At 41.9% G+C, this 16234-nt stretch overlaps 1 protein-coding gene across 1 annotated transcript in view; it reads right to left on the bottom strand.

Annotated features, from left to right (window-relative positions):
- The window catches only part of AOAH (acyloxyacyl hydrolase), a 198038-nt gene that overhangs the window by 85499 nt on the left and 96305 nt on the right, over positions 1-16234 (bottom strand). The window contains exons 7-10 of the mRNA XM_040353220.1: positions 16186-16234; positions 13130-13200; positions 2628-2676; positions 436-484 (exon numbers count right to left, since the gene is read on the bottom strand). Coding sequence (XP_040209154.1) covers positions 436-484; positions 2628-2676; positions 13130-13200; positions 16186-16234 — 218 coding nt within the window. The remainder of the gene's footprint in view (positions 1-435; positions 485-2627; positions 2677-13129; positions 13201-16185) is intronic.

The raw sequence follows: 16234 nt of genomic DNA, 5'->3' as shown, positions 1-16234 counted from the left end.
TTAACTACGTAGTTCCAAATTTGCCCAAAAGGTACTAAATTTGCAACAAAAGTTCCTGCAAAGTTGTGCTAATTTTAAAAAATGCTAACTGTGTTATGATGGCATATAGGTTATGAATACTAATGCCCCGTACATACGATCGGAATTTCTGATGGAAAAAGTCTGATGGACTTTTTCCATCAGATTTTACGATTGTGTGTAGCCCCATCAGAGTTTTTTCACCGGAAATTCCGATGAATTCCATCAGAGTTTAGATATAGAACATGTTCTATTTTTTTCCAATGGAGTTCTGTCGGAATTCCTATGTGATTTGGCCGGGCAAAAGATCGATCGTGTATACGTGGCATTACTCTAATATGCCAGGCTCAATTTGTGAATTTGCCCATATGTGTGCATCACAGAAAACAGTAAAAAGAGGAAATGTATAATTAGTACCTTCACAGAATTTTTTCTCATATGAGACTCCATCTTTTGGATCAAAACCCTTTAGAGAAAAGGTGAAAAGATAACAATTTTACCAATGTTCCCCTGAATTGTCGCTTACAAAAAAAATAGAGTATTTTCATTTACAGTAACAAGTAATTTTTACATAAAGTTCCTAGATGTTATTGACTTAGGCCTCGCTCATACAGTCAATAACAGAAAAAAATATAAGTTGCGCTAAACCATAAGTGAGTGTAAATTATCAATTTGATTAATAAATTAATATAAATAGTGTCCATAAAGTCCTAAGGACCAAAAAATGGTGAAAATTCAAATCAAGTGAGTGAATTGATGAATGAAGGTGTAAACGTGACTGGCAAAACAAAAATCCTCCACCGGTGCAATAAATGAATGTCTATGCGCTTACCAGAAGGGCAAGCAAACAAGGCTTGCAGCTGGAACCCCCAGCAAGGGTCTTTATCAGAAAATTCCGCTAGTAGTCTGGATGGTATTCCTCCAGTGATATGGATAGATACAAGATCCGAAGAGCATGAAAAAAAATATATAGCATATGGTGATGTACCGCAAATGAATTGAAAGATAGGCACACCAAGGAAAAGCCGCCACCAATAGATATCACCGAATAAGGGGGACTCTTACCAGATGTAAAACAATAGAATGCTTGTGGCCAAACCCAGCCAGGGCCTTTAAAGGGTTAACTCCAAACACACCAGCCAGTATTAACGACTCTCTGTGTAAGCTGAAGGCCCGGTCAAGGCTCTCTGTGTCTCACACAGAGAGCCTTGACCGGGCCTTCTGGTAAGAGTCCCCCTTATTCGGTGATATCTATTGGTGGCGGCTTTTCCTTGGTGTGCCTATCTTTCAATTCAATTGCGGTACATCACCATATGCTATATATATTTTTTTCATGCTCTTCGGATCTTGTATCTATCCATATCACTGGAGGAATACCATCCGGACTACTAGCGGCATTTTCTGATAAAGACCCTTGCTGGGGGTTCCAGCTGCAAGCCTTGTTTGTTTGCCCTTCTGGTAAGCGCATAGACATTCATTTATTGCACCGGTGGAGGATTTTTGTTTTGCCAGTCACGTTTACACCTTCATTCATCAATTCACTCACTTGATTTGAATTTTCACAATTTTTTGGTCCTTAGGACTTTATGGACACTATTTATATTAATTTATTAATCAAATTGATAATTTACACTCACTTATGGTTTAGCGCAACTTATATTTTTTTCTGTTATTGATTGTATATTGTGCGTATATCACAATTTTTGTTGCAGCTCATCTATTTTCTGTTTATTTAGTTAGTTAGCGCAGTATCACATTTTCTCTTGTCCATTTTCTCTCGCTCATACAGTAGCTGAGGCCCATACACCTTAAGTTGGCCATTGTTTGTGCGGCTTGGGCTGTCAGTTGTTGCATGTGGGCAGTCTACGTATGTCTACCTGGATGCAACAGCTGCATAGACACAGTTGCTCATCCTAAATTGGCACACTGTCTGCATTTGGGGCCACTCACCTGCACTCTCAGGCCACAGTATACAAGCCTCAGTGCCCGTGTGAGGCCTTACAAGCAGACCTGTTTGAATGGGCAACTACATGACTAATAGCGTTTCTTGTTAAAAAATGTAAAGTCATACATTTGGGGACTAAAAACATGCATCTATAATACAAATGAGGAGAACTACACCTGATTGGGCCAAAGATGGAAAAGGATCTTGGTGTCCTGGTAGATCATAGACTTTATAACGGCATTCAGTGCTAATCAACAGGTTATAGAGCAAGCAAGATATTTTCTTGTATTAAAAAAAGAATCCTAGATTTAGGAGACAAGGGGAGAAAAATAATCTTGCCCCTGTATAAAGCAATAATAAGACTTCATAGGGAATAGTTAAAATTTTGAGCGCCAGTTCATAATAAAAGGATGTTGTAGAACTGCAAAGAGCACAGAGATTAAGGCTATGAGGATTGCCTTTATTGTAACTATAAATTTGAATATATAATACTATTATAGAGACAGATGACATAACAAAAAAGTAAAAAAAAATAAAAATCTAAAAAATTACTTAGAAGTTTTTAAATAATTTGTTATGTCTAGGTTTTTTTGACAACTGAATGAAAAATAACTCGTAACTGTATTTGCGAAATACTTTCATCGGGAGATTAAATTATACATACCGAAATGCCGTTGCAATTTGAATCATGCAGAACATCCCAGTCTTCAGGTCTAAATGAAAATATGAACATAGATCTGTTAACCACATTAATTTTACAGCTCCCCTTGCCCAAGAAATGCAAATCATTGCTGTTACTAAGGCACTATGCATTCCAATCACCAATGTATTGTGTTTTGATTAACATAATAAACTCATATAAAATCGGAACATCTGTTGCTAAAGTGGATTGTTCATGTCTTGTCATCCAAATTACAAAATTCAACAAGAAAAAAAGAGAGAACAACTTTTTTATGTAACTCTAATTTTCATGGTGATTAGTATGGCAAGACAATGTCAGCTTGATAAAGCAAGACACATTTTGCAATATTAAAGTTTTAGATTTAGAGAAACAAAGGTGTCAGTTTATGATTATTGTAATAAACAGGTAAAACATTATAAATCAGGATGCAAGGCACTATAAAACAGTTCACAATACTATATAACTGCTCATAAAAATAAGAGCATGATGGCCATGAAAGCAAAATCAGACCACCAGAATATTTCTTAGCGATATTTGCATAATCATGCACAATTTTCTACAAGTTTATGCCAATGGCAAAAAGAGGGTGCAAAATTATGGTTTAGGCTTATCTCTGGATAAAACAATGGTGAACAATGAGGATTGTCCAAAACCTTTACATGACCAATTGCTATTTGACCCCAGGCTTGTAAGCCATGGTGTGTCTGTTTGACGTCTGCTCATGCCCTTGGATAGGGAGAATATTCAAGTTAGGGGATGAGCATCTTGTATTTATGGTTACCTTAAAGTGGTTGTAAAGTCAATGCTCACAATTACTTCTATAACAAGCTATACTACACAGTGTCTGTGTTTTTTTTAAATTCTGCAGCTAAATACCCTTTTTCAAATCGCAGATGTGTGGTCACGTGACCTCCCGCTGCTCTCCTTCCCCGATCTAAACACTACAGTGGGAGGTGCTTAGATTCCCCTCTGATGTCAGCATGACTGCATATCGGCGATGTGAACTAAGGTATTTAGCTGCAGAATCTTTTACAAAAAGGCATACCCCGGGGCAGAGTGAATTTGGTCAAAATGGTACTTCTTCCCCAGTTCCTTTATGTCCTATGGCACGCTCCTATCTATTTACCCCTCAGATACTCATGTATCGAAGCCATCCTTAATTCATTTGTTTGGGGTACAGCTCGGCATAAACTGTCTTGGCAAACGTTGAAATGCCCCATTACCTTGGGGGGTGTGGCGCTGGCCGACTTTAATCTCTATTATCTAGCGGCACAGCTTTCCCACTTTTTCTACCTGGACAAACAGGACAAGGACCGTTACATGGGGCTCGCCCACCCGTTCCAGGTCCTCCTTAGGGATTTCGCGGGTGGTTGGGCACTGGGCGACTGTCGGGGACTGCTATTCTGCCATTGTAGAATCTGGGATGTAGTGAGACATAAGCTGAAGGTGCCACCCACACATTTCCACACACCTCTGTGGGATAACCCTTGCCTACATGAACTGATGACCGTACCAGACCATGCTATCTGGCTCAATCAGGGAGTAAGGTACTTGTCAGATGCTTACCATGGCACCATTCTGAAATCCTTCCAACAACTCAAGGATGAGTTTGCTCTCCCTAACTCTATGCACTTTTGTTACCTCCAGCTCCGCTATGCTCTCCAGACGCAATTCCAGGATGCCCCCCCTAATTTAGAACAATTGGATATTCTTCGTATTATTATGGGACGAGACCCCCGTAAACTTATCTCAGTCTTTTATGACTCCCTTCTTTGCCCTGTGGCGGCGGCTCTGGCCTATAGGGTGAAGGATAGATGGTCTGGAGATGTGGGCGGACTGGGGGATGATGAATGGGAAGATGCTTTGTTTATTTTTTTGTGGTTGAACTGGATGGACTTGTGTTTTTTTTCAACCTGACTAACTATGTAACTATGTAACTATGCGCTTGACGCCTGTAAAAAGGTGTCTACCAGGTTGTCTGACCGCCTCACGCAACTTTACATATTACACCGCTCATACCTGACCCCAATCCGGCTTGCCAAATACAAGCTTAACTACAGTGCACTATGCCCCAGGTGCGACAGCCCATCCAGTACGTTCTTTCATCTGTTATGGTCGTGCCCAGCAATACAAGACTATTGGACTCATGTTGTCAGGTTAATTCATGATGAGATGGGATCTCCCCTGACATTATGCCCAAAACAATGTATACTGGGGATATTCCCAGATCCGGACTCGGATAAATTTCATAAATTGTTCCTCCAGGAGTCGCTCTTTATCGCCAGGTTACTTATAGCGAGAAAGTGGCTTAAGGTTGCACCCCATCCATTCAGGAATGGATTGTTGAAATTAATAAGGTCGGAAAAGAAAGGTAACCCCCCGGATGGGACTTTGAAGGCCAAAACACAATATGGATATAAAAAATTGTTTATTGGGACAAAGTGGACCTATTGACATTGGCTCTGAATGTACATTCAGCACCTAAGTACATGCAAACATAAAACATATTCCATATCCAAATGGAATCACCAAAAAGCAATGCGTGTGCCGGATGGCAAAAAAAAAACAGAACATAATACAATAACAACGTAAACTGTAACATAAAAAACACTCTCCAAATGGTAGATGCTGCCCGATGCGTTTCTTTTATTTATCAAACCATCATCAGGGGCTTCAGGAGTGGATATTATGCGAGATATGACATTGGCAGATAGAGTAGTTGTGGATCTCCCCAGCGCTGTTCGTGTGCATGGGTTATATGCAGGAGAAGATAGAAAAGGATAGCTTCACAACGAACGCTCCCGAAGAATGGAACTCCAAGACCTGCTGATATGTATGCAGACAGGTAGTTGTCCAGATGCCCATGGAACTCATAGGACAAATTTCTATATTGTTCGAAATAGACCTGGGAGGTTGTGAGGATAGCTAGGGGCGTTATCCCCATGTGTGTATGGGTGCCTTTACTTCTACTAAATGCAATACGCATCATTCACCCCTAGGAATTCGGAGGAACCATGAGGTAAATGTGCCACCCAAAAACAACCAGCAGCTCCTCCGTGGGTAGTGCTACATTTATCTAATTTTCTTTTCATTCAGGGAAATCTTAAATGTAAACCCAATCTTTTTTTGTACTGTACAGCTGTAAAGCACATCATTCACATTGTTCTGCCAGCTACATACAAAGAGCTAAAAGTGTTCAAATTCTCATATCTTTCTGAATCATGCTGTTCATTTCTATAGAAAAACAAAGAACAAATCTTGTTTGGAGGATGCTTTATCCTTAGAACACAATGGCATCACAGAAGGTAAGATCCATGGTTACATAAAAGTATAGCAGATGTACATATTAAGGACAAAAATCATTGGTTATACAAGGTAAATGTTTGCCTACATTTTTGGTTAATCATGATTTTTCTTTATTTTCTTATTCTTTTTATGTAGTTATTACTTGTAGTTATGCAGTACTTCAGATGCCAGGATAAAGCTGATATTTCTTCACATTTACATAAAAAAGTGTCTACTATAAATAATTAAAGGTTCACACATGGCAAACATTAAAGGGGAGGTTCACCCTAAAAACGACTTTCTATTATTACATTGGCCCCCCACATTACAATACAATTATGCCTATTATGTTTTTTTTATGCTGTACATACCTTGGTACAGCTAATTCACCCGTGGCTTCCGGGTTGCGAGTCCCGCGGGAGTGGGCATTCCTAACATGCTGGTGATTGACGTGATGATAAAAAACGAGCTCCCCCCGTCGCGTAAGCTGCGTCACGATTGGCGAAAGGAGCCGAACGGCGAGTCGGCGTTATACTGCGCCTGCGCACCGCCGTTCGGCTCCTTTCGGCAATCTTGACGCAGCTTACGCGACGGGGGGAGCTTGTTTTTGGTCATCACGTCAATCACCAGCATGTTAGGAACGCCCACTCCCGCGGGACTCGCAACCCGGAAGCCACGGGTGAATTAGCTGTACCAAGGTATGTACAGCATAAAAAAAAAACATAATAGGCATAATTGTATTGTAATGTGGGGGGCCAATGTAATAATAGAAAGTCGTTTTTAGGGTGAACCTCCCCTTTAAAGTGATATTAAACCCTCAGTTTTAAGCACTTTCATCAGCTGATTTAATCCCTTACTGAGTATCTAGCTTTTTCATCTTCTAGTCCTTGACTACGTTCAGTGCTTTAAGTGGGCCAAAAGAGGTGCCGGTACTCTATTAGGCGCCGGTGCTCCCCCCCCCCCAATACTGAACATGAAAATATATATATATTACGAAACCTAACATTTGATTTTGCTGCTAAAATTACATAAACCAGCTGATGATGTCAGAAACTAAAAAAAGAGAAGATAAAATGGGCACAAAGCATGACAAGGGACAGACACCACAGAAAATAGATAGGAGAAGTATAGAATATACATATCAGTCTGTGAGCAGCCATAGCAACAAAACATCACTCACCATTAGTACAGAATCTGTACTTCAGATCCAAAGCAAAGTCCGATGACTGATTTTTCACTTTGCTGCACCGTCCTAGGAGGGCCAGTCACCCGCTCACATCCACCACGTCGCACTGATCGCTCCTCACAGGCGCGCGGAAAGGAGTTGACGTCATCTAACGTGAGGTCAACTCCCTGCCTGCGCCTGCACGTACGGCTTAAGCCGTACTCTGCACTTAAGCCCGCCCCCCTCCACTAGCTGATGGCCGGCCCAGCCAATGACTATTATGGAGGAGATGGTGCGCGATGTAATTCGCCCAGCGGCCAGCCACTACAATGCTGTAGCTAGCTCTCCGCCCGGGGGCCGGATTAAAAGGTCCGTCGGGCCGTATCATCATATTCCTGGCCTGGGGCTGTGTTCCGGTACAGGAAACCCACGTACTGGGCGCACGGAGAGGTGCTGGTACTCTCCAGGGCCATTTTTGGAAGTGGCGGTACTGAGTACCGCCGCGTTCCGGCCCAGTTAAAGCACTGACTACGTTCCAGTTTAAGCTGGTGGCATGCCTGCTGTCCCAGGTTTACTCTTTCAGGGTGGCACCTTTTTCTTGAAGCACCCTATGGAGCCACCATTGCATGCAGGGACCAGCGCTGTGTCTCCCTACACTGCGTGCATCAATAGAAACGCACAACCCAGTAGCCTAGGATGAAAAGACACTCCACTGTCCCCCTCCCTTTCTCTAAACTAACAGGCTGGCTCAAGACTGCACTGTCCACTGTAAACTATTTCCTGTGAAGACTAAGTTATAAATTGCAAGTGCTGGGGTAAGACATTTCACAAATAGTTTGCTGGGAATGTTTATTTTATTGTGCTCAATCTGTTAAGGTAAAAGACAAAGATGATTTAATAGTACTTTAACCACTTAAGACCCGGACCAAAATGCAGGTAAAGGACCAGGCCCCTTTTTGCGATTCGGCACTGCGTCGATTTAACAGACAATTGCGCGGTCGTGCGACGTGGCTCCCAAACAAAATTGGCGTGCTTTTTTTCCCACAAATGTCTTTCTTTTGGTGGTATTTGATCACCTCTGCGGTTTTTATTTTTTGCGCTATAAACAAAAATAGAGCGACAATTTTGAAAAAAATTAAATATTTTTTACTTTTTGCTATAATAAATATCCCCCAAAAATATATCTAAAAACTTTTTTTTCCTCAGTTTAGGCAGATACGTATTCTTCTACCTATTTTTGTTAAAAAAATCGCAATAAGCGTTTATCGATTGGTTTGTGCAAAATTTATAGCGTTTACAAAATAGGGGATAGTTTTATTGCATTTTTATAATTTTTTTTTTTTTACTACTAATGGTGGCGATCAGCGATTTTTTTTTCGTGACTGCGACATTATGGCGGACACATCGGACAATTTTGACACATTTTTGGGACCATTGTCATTTTCACAGCAAAAAATGCTATAAAAATGCATTGTTTACTGTGAAAATGACAATTGCAGTTTGGGAGTTAACCACTAGGGGGCGCTGAAGGGGTTAAGTGTGACCTCATATGTGTTTCTAACTGTAGGGGGGCGGGGCTGGACCTGTGACATCATTGTTCGCCTTTCCCCTATATCAGGGAACAGACGATCAATGACAGCGCCACAGTGAAGAACGGGGAAGCTGTGTTTACACACAGCTCTCCCCGTTCTTCAGCTCCGGGGACCGATCTGAAGAACGGGGAGAGCTGTGTGTTTTTATGTTTGTCATTGTCCATGTGTTTCTTCATTATAGCACCAACTGTTTAGTACACAAGGTGCTTCGATGGATTGTCATTTTATCACATTGGTCATTAATAGCTCAACATGTGAGCAATTAAATTTGTTTTAACATTTTGTATTTGGTAAAAAACTTTTTGATACATAAACTACTTTTACTTTTTCAATATCTGATCCATTATTGCCCAATAATACCGTCAGTAGACGTCTTTATTCCCTAGGGAAACCGTATCTTGGTCTCCTATGGGGAATACCTATGGTATATGCAGTTGTATTGGCTATGGTATTAACCCTGTGGGGAGAGGCAGAGGATCTTCTGTTATTCTCCATATGAAAAACAGAAGGTGCATATAAGTGTTGTTCTATAAAGAACTATAAGCAACATTTTATTTTTCATTTTGGATAGCGTAAGGGAGGGTTATAGCCTGTCAGTTTATTTTTTACCATCCCTGACCCAGTGCAGCGTTTTCCCTTCACATCCTGCCCCATAGCCAAACAGGAAGTGAGAGGAAATCTATGCAAATTAAGGGAATCCATTGCCCGCCCCAAGCCCTAAGAACTAGTGTCCCCACTCGAAAATGTCGGGGTGGGTCTTAAACAGAAAGGGGTGTGGCCTTGACAGGAAGGGGTGGGTCATATTTAAATTAGGGGGTGCAGGGAGGTTAGTCAGGACTAGGGCAGCACAAAACCTAAATACACTTCTGATTACAGGTTTCCAAAGATGATGATCTAGTAGTTATGTATCCATACCAATTTGTATAATACCTACAAATTAACATTGTCCCCTTAGAGACTGGGCTGGTAACCCATTGATAACGGGAAACCAACGCGTAGCTCATGAGCAGGGCTGTGCCAATTCTCCCCCCCCCCAGCCTCCGCTGCTCTCCTTCTAATTGCAGAGCGGAGTTAGAAGCAAAACATTGCAGTGCAGGAGCACAGGAGCTGCACATTAACCAGCAGGTGATTGATTGCTAGATGGTCCTAGCTACCATCCATCAGCTTGTTAACATAAAAAAGTAACTCTGGCAGCTCCTGCCCTCCATCCAGCACTGTTCTGACTCTCACTCCACTCTGATGTACAGCCGGTGTAAGGTAGGAGAGAGTTACCTACAAACGTCTGTGTGTAGTGAAGGGGGCAAATGTCACTACTTGTGGGGAACGGAGAGAAGAACACTTCTTTAGGGGGGCACGCATGGGACACTACTGGGGGGGCAGAGGAAACAGCTATGGAGGGGCAGGGGACACCACTGTGCGGGGGCAAAGGACAGTGCTATGGAGAGGGGGGTTAAAAGGACACTACTGTGGGGGGTGGAATGGCAGAGGGCACTGCTATGGGGGGCAGATGACATTGCTTTGGAGGGTACAGGACACTACTATGGGGAGACAGAGGACACTGATATGGGGGGGGCAAAGGACACTACCATGTGTGTGGGGAGGCACTACTGTTTAAAGGGGGTAGAGGACACTACTGTGTGTGAGGGGGCAGGTGGGCAGAGTAAATTACGAGGGGGGGGGGGCTGATGTGACATGGGGCAGAAGGGGGGGTATTTGAAGCCGGGCAGAAGACACTACTGTCTATGTCTTTTTATTGGGGGCTTAAAGGGGCGACAACGACGCACACATTCAGTGTTGGGGGGAATGACTCCCGCTGAGCCATTGTGTTTTCTCAGCGTTAAGGGGTGGAAGCTATCCCAGCTGGGAGAACACAGTGATTACTGCTAGTGGCTATTACCAATAATTGCATATAAAATCCAACAGGCTGGTTGTACCCAAGTTGATTGATCAATCAACGTGGGTACATGTGTGGGGGGGGGGGGGGCAGAGTCAGCACAAGTCTTACCATTGGAGGACAGGCAGGCTGTGCTGATTTTTTAATGGAAGGCCATAATTCTACATTAAGGATCTGGTAGGTTAATGTAAAAGTTAATCCATTCACTAAAATCTCAGATAAGCTTTAATGTATTAAAGCTTAACTGTAGTGTGCCTGAGGTTAGGCAGGTCTTGTAATGTTCAATTATTGACTGACAACTAATGTTGTAATCCCAGCATCTTGCACAATTCTGGTTCAGGATAGCAGTCTTTGATCACTCAGCTCTCGGTGTAGAGGCAGCAGGGGATAGATTCAGCATCACATTGATGCTCCATCCTCCTAGGTGATTATGGATGTATCGTTTTTTTTTCAAAACTTGCACTTCTCATTTAATTTACTAAGGGTACAGTTTCCTTCATAACCTGTGTTCACTTTGAAGTGTAGCTAAAGGTAAAACTTTTTTTTTTTTGTATTTATTTTTTTAGGTTTGGATAGAGAGAGGAGGGACTAGAGCAATTGTTAGGTTATTATTGCTGTCTATACCCTGTTTAGGGAGATTCAACCTCTCTTTTAGTTATGTTTACTATTATTGTCAAAAGTTAAAGTAAATGAAAATCCCAAATTTTAGGTTGACATCAGAACACTAACAGTAACAGAGGAGACATTTTCCAATGGGGAAATTAGTTCTGGTGATCCTGGTGGCACACCGGGGTTCCCTCACTTTGGAGACAGAAAGTGAAGGGAAATCTCCCTTATGGGACACAAATAGTAGGAAAAAAAAAAAAAGACTGATTGTGGGTTATAACCGTCCCTTACACTATCCAAAATGAAAAAAAAAAGTTTTGCCTCTAGTTTCACTTTAAATACTTTGTTCTCCAGAAACTTATTTGGGGTATTTGAAGGGAAGTCAAGCTTGGGAGAAACCTACCCCATTAATCAGCCTGTTGTACACAGAACATGTATTGAAAAATTGTGCCACACATCGCTAAGACTAAAGATAATAGAACAAAAGATTAATATTGTAAATAATAATCTACATGAAAAACTTGATGATGGTAACACTTCCAAGACTCTATTGAAGGGATATGCAATTAGCGGACCTCCAGCTGTTGCAAAACTACAAGTCCCATCATGCCTCTGCCTCTGGGCGTCATGCTTGAGGCTGTCAGAGTCTTGCTTTGCCTCATGGGGCTTGTAGTTCTGCAACAGCTGGAGGTCCACTAATTGCATATCCCTGCTCTATTGCATCAGTTTTGTTTTTAATCTAAAAAGTGTACTTAACGTGTCATTAGATTCAAATTCATTTCACACTATCAATACATGCTATAATACATTGTGTGCATACTCACTTTGTCACTAGAGCATTAATTTTCCATAGATGTAGTCTGCAAAAAAACTGGTTGATCCTGCTTTTCACTATCCCCCCCCTCCTTGCCTGTGTCCTGTCTGCAGTCTTAAATTGTGTAAACCATCCCTTGCCACATCTTCTGAGCATGCTTCAGTTTCAGTTTCCTTTTAAGCTGTTAATTTTCTTTTTTTTCTTATCTGTGCGGCTTACATGACTATTGAGTACACAGTGGTAAATCTAAATAATATCTGGCACAGCACATATCACAGAGTGTTAGTTGCCTTCCAATAACTGTCCCCTCCCTCATCTTATTACAAACAATATAAGATATTGATTGATGGAAGCTTTACCTCCCTGTTAGTCCAGGCACATACACACCATAGATACAGGCAGGAGGGGCCTGATACAGCCTATGGTTGGCAGAACCTCCTCCAGATACTGTAACTTTACAGTGTGAACAAAATGAAAGCTATTGTCAGTGACATATCACAGCAAGCCACGCCCCCTAACAGTTACAAGCACTCCCTAGGACACACTTAACCCCTTTAGCGCCCCCTACAGGTTAACACCTTCACTGCCAGTGTCATTTTTACAGTAACCAGTGCATTTTTATAGCAAAAATGTAAAAATGACAATGGTCCTAAAATGGTGTCAAAAGTGTCCGATGTGTCCGCCATAACGTCGCAGTCATGATAAAAATCGCTGACCACCGCCATTAGTAGTAAAGAAAAAAATATTAATAAAAATGCCATAAAACTATCCCCTATTTTGAAGACGCTATAACTTTTGTGCAAACCAATCAATAAGCGCTTATTGCGTGTTTTTTTTTTACCAAAAATATGTAGAAGAATACGTATTGGCCTAAACTGAGGAAAAAATATTTTTTTTATATATATTTTTGGGGATATTTATTATAGAAAAAAGTAAAAAATATTATATTAAATATTTTTTAAAACTGTCGCTCTATTTTTATTTTATAGCGCAACAAATAAAAACCGCAGAGGTGATTAAATACCACCAAAAGAAAGCTCTATTTGTGGGAAAAAAACAACGTAAATTTTCAGCTGCGGAAGAGAAGAGGAGAGGAGTTTCCAGGTACATCAATGAAGATAAACTCACCTTCTGCCGGGATAAACAGATTTGTCTATGTCATTGCAATCTTTACCCCTCCAGTGATATCCTCGTAAAGACTGCAGAGAAGAAAAGCACCATCTTATCAGTTACAATTTAATCACATTTAATCTATTTCCTAGGTCCTTTTAATCTATCTAGTAAAGTGTATTTGTTAACGCTAAACTGGATTATTGTGTATTTTTACAGGCAACTGTATTTGACTTGTATCAGCCTCTTGGAATGATCTACAGTATATATCAGAGTTTAGAATGGGAATCAGAGATGCAACACAAAGAGCCAATCAATTGCTTACTAGTGAACATTCTGATAGAAGGAGATGACAGGGAGGTTGAGGGCAGGGACAAGACCAAATTTTATTACTTAACTGCAGTAAAGAAAACCAGGTCTCCGGCCTGGCTGTGCTGTATAGAAGTGAATGAACAGGAGTACAAACCCTTTGACAGATCATCCGTTTTCATGTATATTTTTTCTGTTTATGTAACTTATTGTCTAGAGTTTAGCTTTAAGGATTGGTGTTTTCCAAAGAATTTGTTTTCTGTACCATCTCGAAGTAATGGTTCATTAGTGACTTACTAAGATTCATAAATGCAATCTGCTGAACCTCATTAGAAATAACTTTGTGCTCATGCCTGGCATTTGGCAGTGACAAGAAGAGTGAACACTTAAATGTGTCATTGAGCTAAGTGTACACCTCATACAGTGAGCACTAGGTGGTATCATACATCAGAAAAGGGGTTATATGTAAACAGTTAAGTGCAAAAGCCCTTAAAAGGAAATGCATTGTGCATTTTTAATGAGAGTGTATTTTAGTTATTACTGCAGTGTTTTTCTTCTTGTCAATTTTGATGTTACAATTTTACAATAAAAACTTTTGTTATTATATTAAATAAATAGATTTGAGCGAGCCAAGCAAGAGGGAACTCTCAGCCAGTGTTGCCAACCGTCTGTATTTTTACGGACAGTTCGTAAAAATGGGCCCTTTTTCCACCGTTTGTAAATGTCCGTGGTTGCGGGAATGTGCCAGTAAAAATAGCCTAAATTGGTTTAGCTTGGAACTGCGCATGGAGATTGGAGGCAGGGGGTGATAGTGGCTACGGTGGCACCACAGAGAGGGATGGAGGCAGGGGGCAATATTGTTGTTCTCGGCGCATCGAGGCCTACGGGTAACTGACTGCGTTTTGTACCATTTTGTACTTTTAAGAATTTTAATAAATAAATATAAATAACTAAATAATGGAGGCTAGGGGAGATTGGAGGCAGGGGGTGTTAGTGGCAGGGGGTTATTGGAGGCAGGGGGTGTTGGTGGCACCGCAGAGGGGGATGGTGGCACCGCAGAGGGTAGGGGGGGGAGACAGGTGTTGTTGGTGGCACCGCAGAGGGGGATGGAGGCAGGGGATGATGGAGGCAGGGGGCAATGGAAGCAGGGGGTGTTAGTGGCAGGGGGTGTTGGTGGCACCGCAGAGGGGGATGGTGGCACCGTAGAGGGTGGGAAATGGAGACAGGGGTTGTTGGTTTGCACTGCAGAGGGGGATGGAGGCAGGGGGTGATTAGAGGCAAAGGGCCTGGGGGAGATTGGAGGCAGGGGGAGATTGGAGTCAGAGGGAGATTGGAGGCAGAGGGAGATTGGAGGCAGAGGGAGATTGGAGGCAGAGGGAGATTGGAGGCAGGGGGAGATAATGGCACCGCAGAGGGGGGTGAAGGCAGGGGGTGTTGGTGGCAGAGGGGGGATGGAGGCAGGGGGTGATGTGACTAAATAAATTGCCCTTACTATATCGAAAATAACAAAAATATGTTTTTTTACCTTAATATCTACATTAAATCACATTGCTATTTGCCCAGCATCCTTGTTTGTAGCATAAATACTGAAATTTGCACCTAAAAATTTAATTTAGTAACTTTTGTGAAATGCCAGTAAAAATGTGGCTGCGCCAGTTAATTTCGGGTGTCGTGCCAGTAAATTTCAATCTGGTAGGTTGGCAACACTGCTCTCAGTGGTTAAAGCGGTTCTCCACCCTAAAGTGGAGTCTCGCTGATCGGAACCCTCCCCCCCTCCGGTGTCACATTTGACACCTTTCAGGGGGGAGGGGGGTGCAGATACCTGTCTAAAGACAGGTATTTGCACCCACTTCCGGCCACACGCTACGGGCAAAATACGGGTTTTTCTGACTTCCCGTCTGTCGCCTGTTGTGTGCTGGGAACACTCGGCTCCCAGCACACAGCGTGTGAGCCAATCGGTGGGCGCAGCGCGACTTGTGCATGCGCCGAAGGGGACCGGGTAGTGAAGCCGGAGCGCTTCACTTCCTGGTTCCCTCACTGAGGATGGCGGGGGGAGCAGCAGAGAGACGAGCGATCGCTCGTCCTCTGCTGCGATCGGCGCGGGACTCCAGGACAGGTAAGTGTCCTAATATTAAAAGTCAGCAGCTGCAGTATTTGTAGCTGCTGGCTTTTAATATTTTTTTCCCATGGCACATCCGCTTTAAATACAGTCTCCCTTAACAGCTGGTGAAATGCTCAGGTAGCACAATGTTTAAAATGTGTTAGCAGTCCTGTAGATTTGCATTGTGTGCTTTAATCAAATTATATTAAAATTATTATGATGCAGCAATGTTTTGGCCATAAAGTTTCAATTAGTTCTTAAAGCGGAACTTTATCCCTAACAACTTAGCAATGAACATATACATTCCACATAATTATGCTACCAAAATCAGTGTGTACTGTAAATTTACTCCAGCATTGCTCCAGTTTCTTCTTGTCTTAGGCTGCCATTTTGCTGAAGCCAAGAAAAGTCACTACCTTATTGAAAGTCTTAAAAACTAGAGGTCACTTTCTGCATTTAAAGTGTCTGCATTTCCAGCCTTGATTTATTTTTTTAAACTTGAGGTTTATTTAATTTTTTAAAAGAAAAATAGTAAATCTTGAGGCTCTCAGCAAATCAGCCTCTTTAAAATTAACCTGTTGCTTCACCCTGCATTGGAAAAACACACATTTCCTTTAAAGATGGAGAATACAATGAAAATACATTTTATGTTTATTCAACTTACTGGAAAGATACTGAAGTTATCGTGATCAAGATCTTCTGCTGGCTCTGAC

The sequence above is a fragment of the Rana temporaria genome, chromosome 5, assembly GCF_905171775.1.
Source record: "Rana temporaria chromosome 5, aRanTem1.1, whole genome shotgun sequence".
NCBI classification, from domain to species: domain Eukaryota; kingdom Metazoa; phylum Chordata; class Amphibia; order Anura; family Ranidae; genus Rana; species Rana temporaria.
Note: the sequence above shows the minus strand (reverse complement) of the source record. Positions and strands in the feature narration are given on the sequence as shown.